This window comes from Centroberyx gerrardi, chromosome 15 (genome assembly GCF_048128805.1).
Source record: "Centroberyx gerrardi isolate f3 chromosome 15, fCenGer3.hap1.cur.20231027, whole genome shotgun sequence".
Classification (NCBI taxonomy): Eukaryota; Metazoa; Chordata; class Actinopteri; order Beryciformes; family Berycidae; genus Centroberyx; species Centroberyx gerrardi.
Genome location: NC_136011.1, coordinates 27574899 through 27592592, shown reverse-complemented (window position 1 = coordinate 27592592; position 17694 = coordinate 27574899). Strand labels below are relative to the sequence as shown.

Sequence of the window (17694 nt, the reverse complement as noted above, 5' to 3'; positions counted from 1 at the left end):
AGTACCAGAGGAAGATGGACATGATCGAATCAATCATCAGCGTTTCTCTTATTACAGGAAATGTCACATCTGACAAGTCCTAGCAAAGAAGCTGTTATCTGTTCATTAGAAGCAGATGTAGATAACTAGGAAGCTGCTGTGGGGGATTTTTCACACTATAACTGAAGGTTGGCTGTTTGGATGCAGATGAAGAAACAGCGGACCTTGGCAGATGCAACACATTCAGGTTGTGGTCCAGCAGCTTTCAAATCGTAAAGTTTGTGTTTTATTATTTAGCATACATTAAATTTCATGTGGTCACTTCTTACAACACAGTTTTTATAGATAGACTTACGTGTAGTTTGTTCTTTTGACCTATTTATAGTCCAGCTGTATATGCTGTTTCATTCGTTTTTCAATTCTGCTTTTAATGAATGTTTAACTTCATTATTACTGTTATTATAATTTGCAGTAGTAACAGTAGTAATAGTGACTAGCATGATGCCTATTCAGCCTGAGGGGCCACATGCTCCTTTAGAGATTTGATATCTGACATTTTTCTTGCTTTTCATTTTCTGGTATTTATGATGTATTCATGGTGATTCTAATGATGCCATAGCATTGCACCTTGGTAAACAACTCCCCCCCCCTTCCTCATGTCTTAAGTTCGTTCCACAAGAACGCTGTACTGGGGAGCACTATGTCTCTGGTAGCAGTAGCAGTAGTGGAGGTAGTAAGAGAAGTGTTGAGTAGAGGCTAAGAAACCCTCCACCTTTCCCTGACCTGCTGTCCCCAACAACAGGTCTCACTCTGAAGAATGGAAGCTTGGTACAACAACGCCATCTTAGAGTATGACACCAATGACTTTGTTGAGTTGAAGGCTCTCGACGATGTTGTCTGGCTGGAGCCTGTCTCTTCAAACGCCATTCATGTGACCGCATGGATCATTGTCTCCATCGGCCTTCCTTTGACCTTGCTGGCCATCTGTGCTCTGTATTCCCTGGTGTGTGAATTATGATTGATTTACTTGTCTGTCTTTGTTAATTATCTATAGGCAATGCACTACCTTCATTCATTTTGTACCCCCTTAACCCTTTTCTGATTCACTGGGGACCGGAGCCTTTCCTAGAACATTCATACCTACAGGCAGTTCAGTGTCTAATACACCTGACTTGCATGACTTTGAAATGTAGGAAGAAACTACTGCTTATTGTTTCATTGCTTATTGTTTCATCCAAGCCTTTATTCATGTATTTCTTCATTAAAGGAATAGTTCACCCCAAAATGAAAATTCAGTCATTATCTACTCACCCTCATGCCATTTGAAACTCTGGTGAAGTTTGTTCACCAGAGTCCATGAAACAATCCCAGAGCTTCCCAGCACAACTTCACAGCAGCGTTCTCCAAACAAACTGAAGTCTTTGGGGAACGATCTTTAGAGTTCCAAAAAGAGATATATTTTTGGTTCTTTTTCTGCTCGTTTCCTGCTGGAATGCTCCGGGATTTTTTTATGGACAAACAAACTTCACCAGAGTTTCACCTGGCATGAAGGTGAGTAGATAATGACTGAATTTTAATTTTTGGGTGAACTATTCCATTAAGTTTTTCCTTCATTCAACCATCCACATGGTGTTCATTCATTTATTCATGCATTATTTAATTCCTCCTATCTTTTACTCACTCACTGATTCATTATTTTAATTTATTCATTCAAATACATTTATCTTTACTCTTTCAAACCATTCCTGTTCCTGTAGGTGCAAGATGGCCATGTTGCTCCGATCTACGTCATCAACCTCCTCGTCTCCGACCTCATCCAGCTCTGCTGCCTGGTCGTCCGGGAGGCAGCACCCTGGGGATACACCCACTCTGTTTTCTCTTATCATATCCACTACATTGGGATAACAGCTAGTGTCAGCTTCATGGTGTGTGTATCCTTGGAAAGGTAGCTAACCATCAATGTGTGTGTTTGTGTGTTTATGATACATTAATCTATCTTTCTATCTTACTATCTACATCTATCTATCTATCTATCTATCTATCTATCTATCTATCTATCTATCTATCTATCTATCTATTAATTAGGTCTAAACAATATTGGGGAAAAAATTACATTGCATTATTTTTGTTTTTGCAATAGATAGCAATTTGCAATATTAAATGAATTTCACTATATGCAGCTTTTCACTGCCATAGCTGCATTTGAAAAGCATGAATCACTCTAGTAATGATTATGGTTGGTGTGTTTGTGGATATTTGGTTATTTGATATTACCATCAGGCAGTGTAGCCTAATTGAGTTCACACAAAAATTAAAATGAGGTCAGAGTTAGTTAGTCAGGGTATGTCCACACAACACACACAAAGTTTGCTAACACAGCTCTGTGTTAAACAAATTTCACCCTGGTTCCAAAAAGGCCAAAAAAAATGACCATAAAACTACTCCAAACATCATCTGAGTGTTATGATTATTACAGTATCAATTACATTACTGATGTGAATATTCTCCTCTTCATTCTGCTACTGCAGCACAAAGTATCTCTGCACCACTTGGTTTTACAAATAGTCACCAAAAAAGCTGCTTTGTTTGAGGGTCTGCTTTATTATTTCTGAGCAAAAAGTACTTATATACACAATGAGTTGTATTTATGACGGTCAAATAACGAGCTTACGAGGAGCGCGTGAAGGCAGCAATACATAAAGTTTCCTTTCTGTTGACCTGATTTTTGAATATAATGCATTTGTTGGATCACTGCATTTGCATGTCTAAAAGAAACTCTGGATGTGACTGATGGGCCAGTTGCCTTACACTGCGTCCTTGATGATAATGATGTTGAAACAATATGTATATCATTCAGCCCTACTATCTATCTATCTATCTATCTATCTATCTATCTATCTATCTATCTATTTATCTATCTATCTATCTATTACAGGTATTTGGTCATCGCCTGCCCACTGTGGTACCGCTTCAGACGCACCATCAAGTTCTCTCTGGTGGTCTCCTTCATGGTCTGGGCCTTCTCCATTGTTCACCTCATTGTCACCTACTTTGTGATGTTGAGATTAAGTACATTGGGCGAATCCCTCTTCCTTTCCATCTCCCTTCTCCTCCCCTTCCCCCTGCTCATCTTCTTCCTGGCTGGGACTCTCAAAGCTCTGTCTGCTTCCATCTCTGTCCCCCCTGAGGAGAAGCGGCGAATCGTGGGAGTCTTGGTTCTGGTGCTGCTTAACTACACACTGCTGTTCCTGCCCCTGATCATTTGGTTTGTGGCAGAAGGGACAAATTGGACTGGCCTCACTTTTAATTATGACCAGTGTTTCACCTTCGTCCAGTTCAGTCCTCTTGTGGACTTGGTTCTGTATGTTTTCATGAGGAAAGGAGCCGTAGACAAGCTGCTGGCCTGCCTGTGTCGGTGCAGGATGACCAGAGAGCAAGAGCAGGGACAGAGCAACACCGTGAATGACGATACCACAGTGAGGGTCAGCTCCGTGTAGGAAGAGGAGGAGAGGGAGAGAGAGAAGGGGGAGGGAGGGGGAAGAGATGGAGGGAAAAGAGGAGGTGAAGAGAAGAGATGGGAGGAGCCTCCCACCACCTAGAGTAGAGTCACTGATAACTGTTGGGAATGTGACACCTGAGAGTAGAGTTAAAGGGAGCAATTTTTGTCCAGGGGGGTTTAAATTTAAATCTCATCCCTGTGTTCCAGCATCTTCATAATTACACTGATTAGCCCAAGAGTGGGTGCTACAATTACACGTCAAAATTGAATATTTTAACATCACAAGATCACATGATATGAAATTTGGTCTTTTAATCACCTGGGAACTGCTCTCCATGCTTTTATTTTGTCACATCTGGATTATTGTAACTCCCTGTGCACCTGTCTCACTCAACAGAGTAGATCCAGATTACAGTGAGTCCATAATGCTGCAGTCAGACTCTGAACAGGAACTAAGAAGAGACAGCTTATTACCTCTATTTTAGCTTCACTTCATTGGCTCCTAATGCAATTTGGGATTCATTTTAAAATCTTATTAAACATCTTTAAAGCACATTATGGACAAGTGTATAGCTATATCTCTGAGCTTTTAACCCCTTATGGGCAGCCTGAGATCCTCAGGCTCTTTCAGTTGTTCCACAGTCTAGGTTGAAGACTAAGGGAGACGGAGCTTCCTCCATCAGGCTCTGAGGCTCTAAGACCTGCTGATAAGATAAAGCTAGGCCCATTCTTCTGCATTTACTGTTTATGTTTTTAATTATTGCTCACATTTTTTACTCAATGTTGTAAACCACGTTTACTTGTTTGTAATTCTGTATCTATAAATAAAGAGCATCATTATTATTATTGTTATTATTGTTATTATTATTATTATTATTATTATTATTATTATTATTATTATTATTATTATTGTTTTGAAAATGATGCTTGGTCCAGATAAATTTCTCCTTGTTCATTGGAATGGTTTTAGCATTGTAAACACAGCCTGTCTTAAACTGTAAGCCCCAGTAAGATGAATTCTATCAGTATTATCCTGTAGCCTCTTGACACAGGACACATGGTGTCTGAGTTCACAGCCAGAGTTCAGCCACAGTAGTTTCAATAGCAGGTAATACTGATAACAGCACAGCCTTGCATAACCCCTGTTACTAACATATGATTCAATACCAGCTACATTTTTATATTTGATGTCTCAGCATGGGAAGTTTATAGTGAGCAATGTGATTTAATTGCAGTCAACTCTTCTTGAGGCAGTGATACACAGAGCAGCTTTTTGTGACGACTCTAGAAAGCAGCAGTGTTGCATCAGCAGGAAATTTACCAGGAAATGTTTGAAATACATTTTTAACTTCTTGTCTCATTTTGTTGCTTGGATCATTATCCATCTATGTTCGTTTCATTTATTTTAGTTTTTAGTTTAGTTTAGGTTGCTATGGTCAGAGCCGCACTGTCAATAAAACAGATCAATAAAGATATTCCTGTGACCTCAGAGTAATCCTGTATGATACAGAAGTGCTAGGTAAAGAAGTAAGATCCAGGGAAAAAAGGTACAAACTTTGTGTTTCTTTTCTAAACATGACAGGAGGATTTTTTGTACAAGTACCAGAGGAAGATGGACATGATGAAATCAATCATCATCGTTTCTCTTATTACAGGAAATGTCACATCTGACAAGTTCTAGCAAAGAAGCTGTTATCTGTTCATTAGAAGCAGAAATAGATAAATAGGAAGCTGCTGTGGGGGATTTTTCACACTATAACTGAAGGTTGGCTGTTTGGATGCAGACGAAGAAACAGCGGACCTTGGCAGATGCAACACATTCAGGTTGTGGTCCAGCAGCTTTCAAAACTATAAAATTATCTTTTATTATTTAGCATACATTGAATTTCATGTGGTCAATTTCTTAGAACACATTACATGTGTTCTAGGCTTACATGTAGTTTGTTCTTTTTACCTATTTTAGTCCTGCTGTATATACCTGTTTTATTCCTTTATCAATTCTGCTTCTAATTAATGTCTAACTTTATTCATATTATTATTTGTAATAACTGTAGTATTAACAGGAGTGACTAACATCAGAGATTTGATATCCAACATCTCTTAGATATAAAACTAACTGCTTTTATTACTTTTCATTTTCTGGTATTTTTTGATGTATTGATGATGATTCTAATTTGCCATAGCATTGCACCTCGGTAAACTTCTGTTTCCCCTTCCTCATGTCTTAAGCAGTAGTGGAGGTAGTAAGAGAAGTGTTGAGTAGAGGCTAAGAAACCCTCCACCTTTCCCTGACCTGCTGTCCCCAACAACAGGTCTCACTCTGAAGAATGGAAGCTTTGTACAACAACACAACCTCAGAGTACGACTATATACACACTGATGACTATGATGACTATGTATATGAAGACTTCTCAACCGCTGTACGTGTGACGACATGGATCGTCATCTGCTCGCCACATGCTCCCTTTATGATTTGATATCCAACATCTCTCAGATATAAAACTAACCTTTTTTCTTGCTTTTCATTTTCTGGTATTTATTATTTATTCATGATGCTTCTAATTTGCCATAGCATTGCACCTCAGTAAACAACTTTAGTTTCCTCTTCCTCATGTCTTAAGTTCCTTCCACAAGAACGCTGTATTAGAAAGTGCAGCTGCCGCCTAGATGCCAAGTCCCTTTCTTCTGTGGTTTTATTAACTATGTTATCTATTGTTTAGCAGTGAGGACAAGTTTATGTGAACTTGTGTCTCCTCAACAATTTGGGGAGCACTATGTCTCTGGTAGCAGTAGCAGTAGTGGAGGTAGTAAGAGAAGTGTTGAGTAGAGGCTAAGAAACCCTCCACCTTTCCCTGACCTGCTGTCCCCAACAACAGGTCTCACTCTGAAGAATGGAAGCTTTGTACAACAACACAACCTTAGAGAACGACTATATACACTCTGATGACTATGTATATGATGACTTCTCAACCGCCTTACGTGTGACGGCATGGATCGTCATCTCCATCGGCCTTCCTTTGACCTTGCTGGCCATCTATGCTCTGGTTTCCCTGGTACAATAATTATGATTGAAATCTATTAATTTGTCTGTGTACCTGTCTATCAGTCTATCTTTGTCTATCAGACTTTATGTTATTTGTCTATAGGCAATGAAAGGTGATTCAGTACTTTTAAGGCACCACATTCATTTATTTTGTGCCTGCTTATTCCTTTTCTGATTCACTAGAGACTGGAGCCTTTCCTAGTAGATTCATAGCTACAGGCAATTTAGTGTCTAATCCACCTGACTTGCATGACTTTGAAATGTAGGAGGAAACCTCCGCTGTGACAGGGAGAACATGCAAACTCCTCACAGCAGGGCAGGGAATCAAACCTGCGTCCTTCCTCCTGTGAGGAAACAGTGCTAACCACTGATCCACCGTGTCGGCCCTGTTAAGCACTACAGTGTAGCATTTTATTAAATCATCTTTATTCTGTCAACTTCTGCTTATTGTTTCATCCAAGCCTTGATTCACGTATTTCATTTATTTCTGTCTTTGTTCAACCATTATTTCATCTACACATCTATGCATTCATTCATTTATTTGTGCATTCTGTCATTCCGCCAATCTTTTACTCACTCATTGATTAATTCATTATTTTAATTCATTCATTCAAATACATTTAATTGTACTTTCTCAGATCATTTATTTCTACCACTGTTCCTGTAGGTGCGAGACGGCCAGGTTGCTCCGATCTACGTCATCAACCTCCTCGTCTCCGACCTCATCCAGCTCTGCTGCATGGCCGTCCGGGAGGCAGCACCCTGGGGAGTCACCCACTCTGTTTTCTCTAATGTTATCTACGCAATTGGGGTGGCGTCTAGTCTTGGCTTCATGGTGTGTGTAGCCCTGGAAAGGTAGCTAACAATTTTTGTGTGTTTGTGTGTTTTCTAAGCATCTATCTATCTATCTATCTATCTATCTATCTATCTATCTATTTCTATGCTGCGTTCAAATTCTGTCGGAAATATTGTAATTACGGCTAGAGCGTATTTGAACAGCCCAATAAAGTGGTAAACACAAATGGGAAAGTTGAATTTTACATGATACCCAAGATGCCAAGATGTGACATTCTCACTCTTTGTTGAACATTTAGGTGTCACACATATACAACAACTTTTTCACAACGTTACATTACAATATGAATTACATAACTGAATATTCTCCTCTTCATTCTGCTGTTGCAGCACTAAGTATCTCTGTACCACTTGGTTTTATAAATAGTCACCAAAAAAGCTGCTTTGTTTGAGGGTCTGTTTTATTATTTCTGAGCAAAAAGTACTTATATACACAATGAGTTGTATTTATGACGGTCAAATAACGAGCTTACAAGGAGCGCGTGAAGGCAGCAATACATAAAGTTTCCTTTCTGTTGACCTGATTTTTGAATATAATGCATTTGTTGGATCACTGCATTTGCATGTCTAAAAGAAACTCTGGATGTGACTGATGGGCCAGTTGCCTTACACTGCGTCCTTGATGATAATGATGTTGAAACAATATGTATATCATTCAGCCCTACTATCTATCTATCTATCTATCTATCTATCTATCTATCTATCTATCTATCTATCTATCTATCTATCCATCTATCTATCATTACAGGTATTTGGTCATCGCCTGCCCACTGTGGTACCGCTTCAGACGCACCATCAAGTTCTCTCTGGTGGTCTCCTTCATGGTCTGGGCCTTCTCCATCGTTCTCATCATTGTCAACTATTTTGGGAGTCGCTTGTCGCTCATCTTCAGCTCCATCTTCCTCCTCCTCCCCTTCCCCCTGCTCATCTTCTTCCTGGCTGGGACTCTCAAAGCTCTGTCTGCTTCCATCTCTGTCCCCCCTGAGGAGAAACGGCGAATCGTGGGAGTCTTGGTTCTGGTGCTGCTTAACTACACACTGCTGTTCCTGCCCACAATCATTTTGTTCCTGGCGGTAGCAACAGATTGGAATGGTCTGATTTTTCATCCTAGCCTGTGTCTCATCTTCGTCCAGTTCAGTCCTCTTGTGGACTTGGTTCTGTATGTTTTCATGAGGAAAGGAGCCGTAGACAAGCTGCTGGCCTGCCTGTGTCGGTGCAGGATGACCAGAGAGCAAGAGCAGGGACAGATCAACACCGTGAATGATGATACCACAGTGAGGGTCAGCTCCGTGTAGGAAGAGGAGGACAGGGAGAGAGAGAAGGGGGAGGGAGGGGGAAGAGATGGAGGGAAAAGAAGAGGTGAAGAGAAGAGATGGGAGGAGCCTCCCACCACCTAGAGTAGAGTCACTGATAACTGTGAGAGTAGAGTACATTTTTTTCTCCAGGGACAATTGGATTTTGACAAAATCTCATCCCTGTGTTCCAGCATCTTCATAATTACACTGATTAGCCCAAGAGTGGGTGCTACAATTACACATCAAAACTGAATATTTTAACATCACAAGCCGAATGATATTAAATTTGGTCTTTTAATCACCTGGGAACTGCTCTCCATGCTTTTATTTTGTCACATGTGGATTATTGTAACTCCCTGTGCACCTGTCTCACTCAGCAGAGTAGATCCAGATTACAGTGAGTCCATAATGCTGCAGTCAGACTCTGAACAGGAACTAAGAAGAGACAGCTTATTACCTCTATTTTAGCTTCACTTCATTGGCTCCTAATGCAATTTGGGATTCATTTTAAAATCTTATTGAACACCTTTAAAGCACATTTTGGACAAGTGTATAGCTATATCTCTGAGCTTTTAACCCCTTATGGGCAGCCTGAGATCCTCAGGCTCTTTCAGTTGTTCCACAGTCTAGGTTGAAGACTAAGGGAGACGGAGCTTCCTCCATCAGGCTCTGAGGCTCTAAGACCTGCTGATAAGATAAAGCTAGGCCCATTCTTCTGCATTTACTGTTTATGTTATTAATTACTGCTCATATTTTTTACTTCATCTTGTAAACCACGTTTACTTGTTTGTAATTTTGTATCTTTAAATAAAGCTCGTCATTATTATTATTATTAATCTTAATGCAGTCTTTTTCTTACAACAAAATCAAACATGTTTAATATTATCTTAAACCTGCAATAAGAAATTTCAGACCCTATAAGCTATCCTGAAGCTAACGTATGATACGTGGAGATTTTTTTTGAGACATAATGATATAAACAAATAGGCACACATGCGGGCAGCCCTGTTGTTGTTTTCACCTGTCAAACTCGCACCGAATCGAAGCTCCTCCCGACCCATTCAGTAGCTTTTCATTATTTTTAAAACTAGCTTGTCTCCTCCCTCGCTGTTTGAACAGCCAATAGGAGCGCTGTCTTTGGCTGACATCCACACCTGTGGTGACAGGTGACAAGGCTCTACAGACAGACAGAGGAGGAAACACGGCGATGCTGGCGGGGAAGCGTAAATCCCGGTTCCGTTGGACCGTCAAACTGGAGGAGAAACTGGTGGAGCTGTGGAGTAAACCAGAGTTTATCTCTCTCTTTATCTCTCTCTCTTGAGTGCTGTGCATGTGTGGTTTGTTGTAGGCTGTGTGTGTGTGTGTGTGTGTGTGTAGATGGTGAAGGAGGGGGATGCTGTAGCTTCATTCACACTCAAACATCATAGTCCATTATCAGTGTTTTGAGCCTGTATAATCCTTCACATGCACTGAAAACCTGTGTGATGCAAGCAAGGAATTAGTTCCAAATCTCTGAAAAATCCTGCTGGAGTCTTTTAACGTGATGCTGCATGATTCTCAGTCTTAACAGAATCTTAAAATGTGAGCAGCTCTAGGACTAACAACTCATGACTTGAGACAAATTGTTGTAAAATGTGAGACAGTGTCAGAGTAAATGTCTTCTAATGTATGGTAGGCATTAGTTTCTATGGTCAGAGCCACAGCGCCAAAAAACAGATCAATAAAGATATTCCTGTGACCTCAGAGTAATCCTGTATGATACAGAAGTGCTAGGTAAAGAACTGAGAGCCAGGGAGAAAAGGTACAAACTTTGTTAAACATGACAGGAGGATTTTTAGTACAAGTACCAGAGGAAGATGGACATGATCGAATCAATCATCATCGTTTCTCTTATTGCAGGAAATGTCACATCTGACAAGTCCTAGCAAAGAAGCTGTTATCTGTTCATTAGAAGAAGATGTAGATAACTAGGAAGCTGCTGTGGGGGATTTTTCACACTATAACTGAAGGTTGGCTGTTTGGATGCAGGTGAAGAAACAGCGGACCTTGGCAGATGCAACACATTGGGTTGTGGTCCAGCAGCTTTCAAACTATAAAATTATCTTTTATTATTCAGCATACATTGAATTTCATGTGGTCAATTTCTTAGAACACATTTTTTATAGATAAGCTTACATGTAGTTTGTTCTTTTTACCTATTTTAGTCCTTTATGCCTGTTTTATACCTTTTTCAAGTCTGCTTTTAATTAAGGTGTAACTTCATAATTATTATGATCATTATTAGTATTACTTTTTTTTTTTTACAATAGTAGTAGTAACAGTAGTATTAACAGTAGTGACTAGCATCATGCCTATTCAGCCTGAGGGGCCACATCCTCCTTTAGAGATTTGATATCCGACATCTCTCAGATATAACACTAACCTTTTTCTTGCTTTTCAATTTCTAGCAAACGATCGCTATTTGCCGCTCGTGTTGCCACTTCAAATAATATTTGGAGTTAAATGTAGGGTTGGGTTGACTCACCGCCATGTGTTACTTGTTTGGGTTTGTGTGTGCTGTTTTATCGGATGATTTTAACTTGAAGGGAAGCCAGAGTATGGGTTCATTTTGGCGATCGCTGACGCCAACATCCGATCAGCTGTACTAGTGTTTAGACCGTCGCCATGGTAACAGGGCGCAGGGCGGACATCCGTTGTAAATACGTAGTGAATCAGTTTTTATGAATGAAAGTGTAGAGTTACATTGTTATTTATTTGTAGAAACATTATTACATTAGAGAATGATCGTTTTTGGATATTTTATACAGAGATTGAATAGGTTAGTGTAATTCAGGGATGTTTTATGAATCTAATGTAATTATAAAATTCTATTGTTGATATTTTGATTATTTCTGTATTAGTAATCACAATGACTTGTACAGTATTTGTTTGTCAGTTGGCAGTTATCAGCAGAGAGAGAACTATATTACCAGCTACCAGCCGACTCACTTCACCATTTAATTGTTATTTTCAGAATAAACACCATTCACAAAATATGCCACTCTGAGTCCAGTTCTGAGGTTCATGAGTGCAACAGTGGCACCAACAATGTCAAATGGCCCCATTTTTCATCCTAGCCTGTGTCTCATCTTCATCCAGCTCAGTCCTCTTGTGGACTTGGTTCTGTATGTTTTCATGAGGAAAGGAGCCGTAGACAAGCTGCTGGCCTGCCTGTGTCGGTGCAGGATGACCAGAGAGCAAGAGCAGGGACAGATCAACACCGTGAATGACGATACCACAGTGAGGGTCAGCTCCGTGTAGGAAGAGGAGGAGAGGGAGAGAGAGAAGGGGGAGGGAGGGGGAAGAGATGGAGGGAAAAGAGGAGGTGAAGAGAAGAGATGGGAGGAGCCGCCCACCACCTAGAGTAGAGTCACTGATAACTGTTAGTGTGAGACCTGAGAGCAGAGGAAAGGGAGCAATTTTTGTCCAGGGGGGTTTAAATTTAAATCTCATCCCTGTGTTCCAGCATCTTCATAATTACACTGATTAGCCCAAGAGTGGGTGCTACAATTACACGTCAAAATTGAACATTTTAACATCACAAGTCCGAATGATATGAAATTTGGTCTTTTAATCACCTGGGAACTGCTCTCCATGCTTTTATTTTGTCACATCTGGATTATTGTAACTCCCTGTGCACCTGTCTCACTCAGCAGAGTAGATCCAGATTACAGTGAGTCCATAATGCTGCAGTCAGACTCTGAACAGGAACTAAGAAGAGACAGCTTATTACCTCTATTTTAGCTTCACTTCATTGGCTCCTAATGCAATTTGGGATTCATTTTAAAATCTTATTGAACACGTTTAAAGCACATTATGGACAAGTGTATAGCTATATCTCTGAGCTTTTAACCCCTTATGGGCAGCCTGAGATCCTCAGGCTCTTTCAGTTGTTCCACAGTCTAGGTTGAAGACTAAGGGAGACGGAGCTTCCTCCATCAGGCTCTGAGGCTCTAAGACCTGCTGATAAGATAAAGCTAGGCCCATTCTTCTGCATTTACTGTTTATGTTTTTAATTATTGCTCACATTTAAATTTTATATAGTAAACCAAGTTGTAATTCTGTATCTGTAAATAGATATTATTATTATTATTATCCTCTATTTTTTTTAAAAATAAAGCTTGATGCAGATAAATTTCTCCTTGTTCATTGGAATGGTTTTAGCATTGTAAACACAGCCTGTCTTAAACTGTAAGCCACAGTAAGCTGAATTCTATCAGTATTATCCTGTAGCCTCTTGACACAGGACACATGGTGTCTGAGTTCATAGCCAGAGTTCAGCCACAGTAGTTTCAATAGCAGGTAATACTGATAACAGCACAGCCTTGCATAACCCCTGTTACTAACATATGATTTAATACCAGCTAATTTTTATATTTGATGTCTCAGCATGGGAAGTAGTGAGCAATGTGATTTAATTGCAGTCAACTCTTCTTGAGGCAGTGATACACAGAGCAGCTTTTTGTGACGACTCTAGAAAGCAGCAGTGTTGCATCAGCAGGAAATTTACCAGGAAATGTTTGAAATACATTTTTAACTTCTTGTCTCATTTTGTTGCTTGGATCATTATCCATCTATGTTCGTTCAGTTTAGTTTCATTTATTTTAGTTTTTAGTTTAGTTTAGGTTGCTATGGTCAGAGCCGCACTGTCAATAAAACAGATCAATAAAGATATTCCTGTGACCTCAGAGTAATCCTGTATGATACAGAAGTGCTAGGTAAAGAACTGAGAGCCAGGGAGAAAAGGTACAAACTTTGTGTTTCTTTTCTAAACATGACAGGAGGATTTTTAGTACAAGTACCAGAGGAAGATGGACATGATGAAATCAAGTGTCAGTGTGTCCTTTATTGCAGGAAATGCATGTTAAATCTATTTCTGTAAGTATTACCAAAGAAGCTGTTATCTGCTCATCAGAAGAAGATGTAGATAACTAGGAAGCTGCTGTGGGGGATTATTCACACTATAACTGAAGGTTGGCTGTTTGGATGCAGATGAAGAAACAGCGGACCTTGGCAGATGCAACACATTCAGGTTGTGGTCCAGCAGCTTTCAAAACGTACATTTATCTTTTATTATTTAGCGTACAAGAAATTTCATGTGGTCACTTCTTAGAACATATTTTTTATAGATAGGCTTATGTGTAGTTTGTTCTTATTTACCTATTTTAGTCCTGCTGTATATGCCTGTTTCATTCATATATCAATTCTGCTTTTAATGAATGCCTAAATTCATTATCACTGTTATTGTTATTTGTAGTAGTAACAGTAGTATTAACAGTAGTGAATAGCATGATGTCTATTCAGCCTGAGGGGCCACATGCTCCCTTTATGATTTGATATCCGACATCTCTCAGATATAAAACTAACCTTTTTTCTTGCTATTCCTTTTCTGGTATTTATTATTTATTCATGATTATTCTAATTTGCCATAGCATTGCACCTCAGTAAACAACTTTAGTTTCCTCTTCCTCATGTCTTAAGTTCCTTCCACAAGAACGCTGTATTAGAAAGTGCAGCTGTCGCCTAGATGCCAAGTCCCTTTCTTCTGTGGTTTTATTATTTATTGTTTAGCAGTGTGGACAAGTTTATGTGAACTTATGTCTCCTCAACAATTTGGGGAGCACTATGTCTCTGGTAGCAGTAGCAGTAGTGGAGGTAGTAAGAGAAGTGTTGAGTAGAGGCTAAGAAACCCTCCACCTTTCCCTGACCTGCTGTCCCCAACAACAGGTCTCACTCTGAAGAATGGAAGCTTTGTACAACAACACAACCTTAGAGTACGACTATATACACTATGATGACTATGATGACTATGATGACTATGTATATGATGACTTCTCAACCGCCTTACGTGTGACGGCATGGATCGTCATCTCCATCGGCCTTCCTTTGACCTTGCTGGCCATCTATGCTCTGGTTTCCCTGGTACAATAATTATGATTGAAATCTATTAATTTGTCTGTGTACCTGTCTATCAGTCTATCTTTGTCTATCAGTCTTTCTATTATTTATCTATAGGCAATGAAAGGTGATTCAGTACTTTTAAGGCACCACATTCATTTATTTTGTGCCTGCTTATTCCTTTTCTGATTCACTACAGACTGGAGCCTTTCCTAGTAGATTCATAGCTGCAGGCAATTTAGTGTCTAATCCACCTGACTTGCATGACTTTGAAATGTAGGAGGAAACCTCCGCTGTGACAGGGAGAACATGCAAACTCCTCACAGCAGGGCAGGGAATCAAACCTGCGTCCTTCCTCCTGTGAGGAAACAGTGCTAACCACTGATCCACCGTGTCGGCCCTGTTAAGCACTACAGTGTAGCATTTTATTAAATCATCTTTATTCTGTCAACTTCTGCTTATTGTTTCATCCAAGCCTTGATTCACGTATTTCATTTATTTGTGTCTTTGTTCAACCATTATTTCATCTACACATCTATGCATTCATTCATTTATTTGTGCATTCTGTCATTCCTCCAATCTTTTATTTACTCATTGATTCATTCTTTTTAATTGATTAATTCAAATACATTTATTTCTACTTTCTCAGGTCATTCAATTATTTCTACCACTGTTCCTGTAGGTGCGAGACGGCCAGGTTGCACCGATCTACGTCATCAACCTCCTCGTCTCCGACCTCATCCAGTTCTGCTGCATGGCCGTCCGGGAGGCAGCACCCTGGGGAGTCACCCACTCTGTTTTCTCTAATATTATCTACGATATTGGGGTGATGGCCAGTGTTGGCTTCATGGTGTGTGTAGCCCTGGAAAGGTAGCTAACCATCTGTGTGTGTTTGTGTGTTTCCTAAGCATCTATCTATCTATCTATCTATCTATCTATCTATCTATTTCTATGCTGCGTTCAAATCCTGTCAGAAATATTGTAATTAGGGCTAGAGCGCATTTGAAGAGCCCAATAAAGTGGTAAACACAAATGGGAAAGTTGAATTTTACATGATACCCAAGATGCCAAGATGTGACATTCTCACTCTTTGTTGAACATTTAGGTGTCACACATATACAACAACTTTTTCACAACGTTACATTACAATATGAATTACATAACTGAATATTCTCCTCTAGCTCTGCACCACTTGGTTTTACAAATAGTCACCAAAAAAGCTACTTTTGTTTCAGGGTGTGTTTTGTTATTTCAGACTAAAAACTACTTGAATTCACGACGAGTTGTATTTACTGTCAAGCTTGAAAGTACGAGTAATAATAGTAAGTAATAATAAGTAAGTAATAATAATAATACTACATTTAACTTGTAATGCACTTTTCATGACAAGTAAATCTCAAAGTGCTACAGAGTAAAAAAAACAGATGCATAAAAACAGATAAAATGAACCAACAGCAAAGATCATTAAAAGCAACACAAAGGGAAAAAAAGGCCTGATTAAAAAGGAAAGGTTTATAGACAATGCATAAAAACAAAGAGATAAAAAGACAACAACACAAAGTTAAGGAAAGGCTCTGTTAAAAAGGAAGGTTTTTAGGCCCCTTTTAAAAGCATTTGTTGGATCACTGCATTTGGTTTGTATTGTGTATTGCTATTTAAATGTTTTCTAACCTATTTAAAACATGCGTCCACTAAATGTTCTGCTTGTCCAGAATCCTGAAATCTTACCAGCCATGTTGGCCGGCAAAAAAAATGTCTAAAAGAAAACCTGGACGTGACTGATGGGCCAGTTGCCTTACACTGCATACTTCACAATAACAATGCTGAAACAATATATCATTCAGACATACTTTCTATCTATCTATCTATCTATCTATCTATCTATCTATCTATCTATCTATCTGTCTATCTATCTATCTATCTATCTATCTATCTATCTGTCTGTCTGTCTGTCTGTCTGTCTGTCTGTCTGTCTATCTATCTATCTATCTATCTATCTATCTATCTGTCTGTCTGTCTGTCTGTCTATCTGTCTGTCTGTCTGTCTGTCTGTCTGTCTGTCTGTCTGTCTATCTATCTATCTATCTATCTATCTATCTATCTATCTGTCTGTCTGTCTGTCTGTCTGTCTATCTATCTATCTATCTATCTATCTATCTATCTATCTATCTGTCTATCTATCTATCTATCTATCTATCTATCTATCTATCTATCTATCTATCTATCATTACAGGTATTTGGTCATCGCCTGCCCACTGTGGTACCGCTTCAGACGCACCATCAAGTTCTCTCTGGTGGTCTCCTTCATGGTCTGGGCCTTCTACATCGTCCTCATCATTGTCAACTATTTTGTGATGGACTTCTTGGGCATAACGATCCTCCTCTCCATCTTCCTCCTCCTCCCCTTCCCCCTGCTCATCTTCTTCCTGGCCGGGACTCTCAAAGCTCTGTCTGCTTCCATCTCTGTCCCCCCTGAGGAGAAATGGCGAATCGTGGGAGTCTTGGTTCTGGTGCTGCTTAACTACACACTGCTGTTCCTGCCCATGATCATTTTCTTCCTGGCGGTAGCAACAAGTTCAAATGGCCTCATTTTTCATCCTACATCCAACCTACGTCGCATCTTCATTCGGCTCAGTCCTCTTGTGGACTTGGTTCTGTATGTTTTCATGAGGAAAGGAGCCGTAGACAAGCTGCTGGCCTGCCTGTGTCGGTGCAGGATGACCAGAGAGCAAGAGCAGGGACAGATCAACACCGTGAATGATGATACCACAGTGAGGGTCAGCTCCGTGTAGGAAGAGGAGGAGAGGGAGAGAGAGAAGGGGGAGGGAGGGGAAAGAGATGGAGGGAAAAGAGGAGGTGAAGAGAAGAGATGGGAGGAGCCTCCCACCACCAATCATCAGCGTTTCTCTTATTACAGGAAATGTCACATCTGACAAGTCCTAGCAAAGAAGCTGTTATCTGTTCATTAGAAGAAGATGTAGATAAATAGGAAGCTGCTGTGGGGGATTTTTCACACTATAACTGAAGGTTGGATGGTCTATCTAAACATGGTGAAAGTATCAAAACTAAATCCACACAATCCATAT

The 17694-nt window shown here is 39.8% G+C and overlaps 2 protein-coding genes and 1 pseudogene across 2 annotated transcripts; all 3 read left to right on the top strand.

Annotated features, from left to right (window-relative positions):
• Positions 1-796: 796 nt before the first annotated feature.
• Positions 797-3476, top strand: LOC144542357 (G-protein coupled receptor 4-like). Its single transcript, XM_078288643.1, has 3 exons — positions 797-982; positions 1737-1924; positions 2915-3476. The coding sequence occupies exons 1-3, from the start codon at positions 797-799 to the stop codon at positions 3474-3476; spliced, it is 936 nt and encodes a 311-aa protein (XP_078144769.1).
• Positions 3477-5805: 2329 nt separating this feature from the next.
• On the top strand, positions 5806-11971 carry LOC144542356 (G-protein coupled receptor 4-like; annotated as a pseudogene).
• A 2481-nt stretch (positions 11972-14452) lies between these two features.
• Positions 14453-17400, top strand: LOC144542355 (uncharacterized). The gene is made up of 3 exons (XM_078288642.1): positions 14453-14632; positions 15291-15478; positions 16842-17400. Exons 1-3 carry the CDS (start codon positions 14453-14455, stop codon positions 17398-17400), a joined length of 927 nt encoding a protein of 308 aa, XP_078144768.1.
• Positions 17401-17694: the final 294 nt, after the last annotated feature.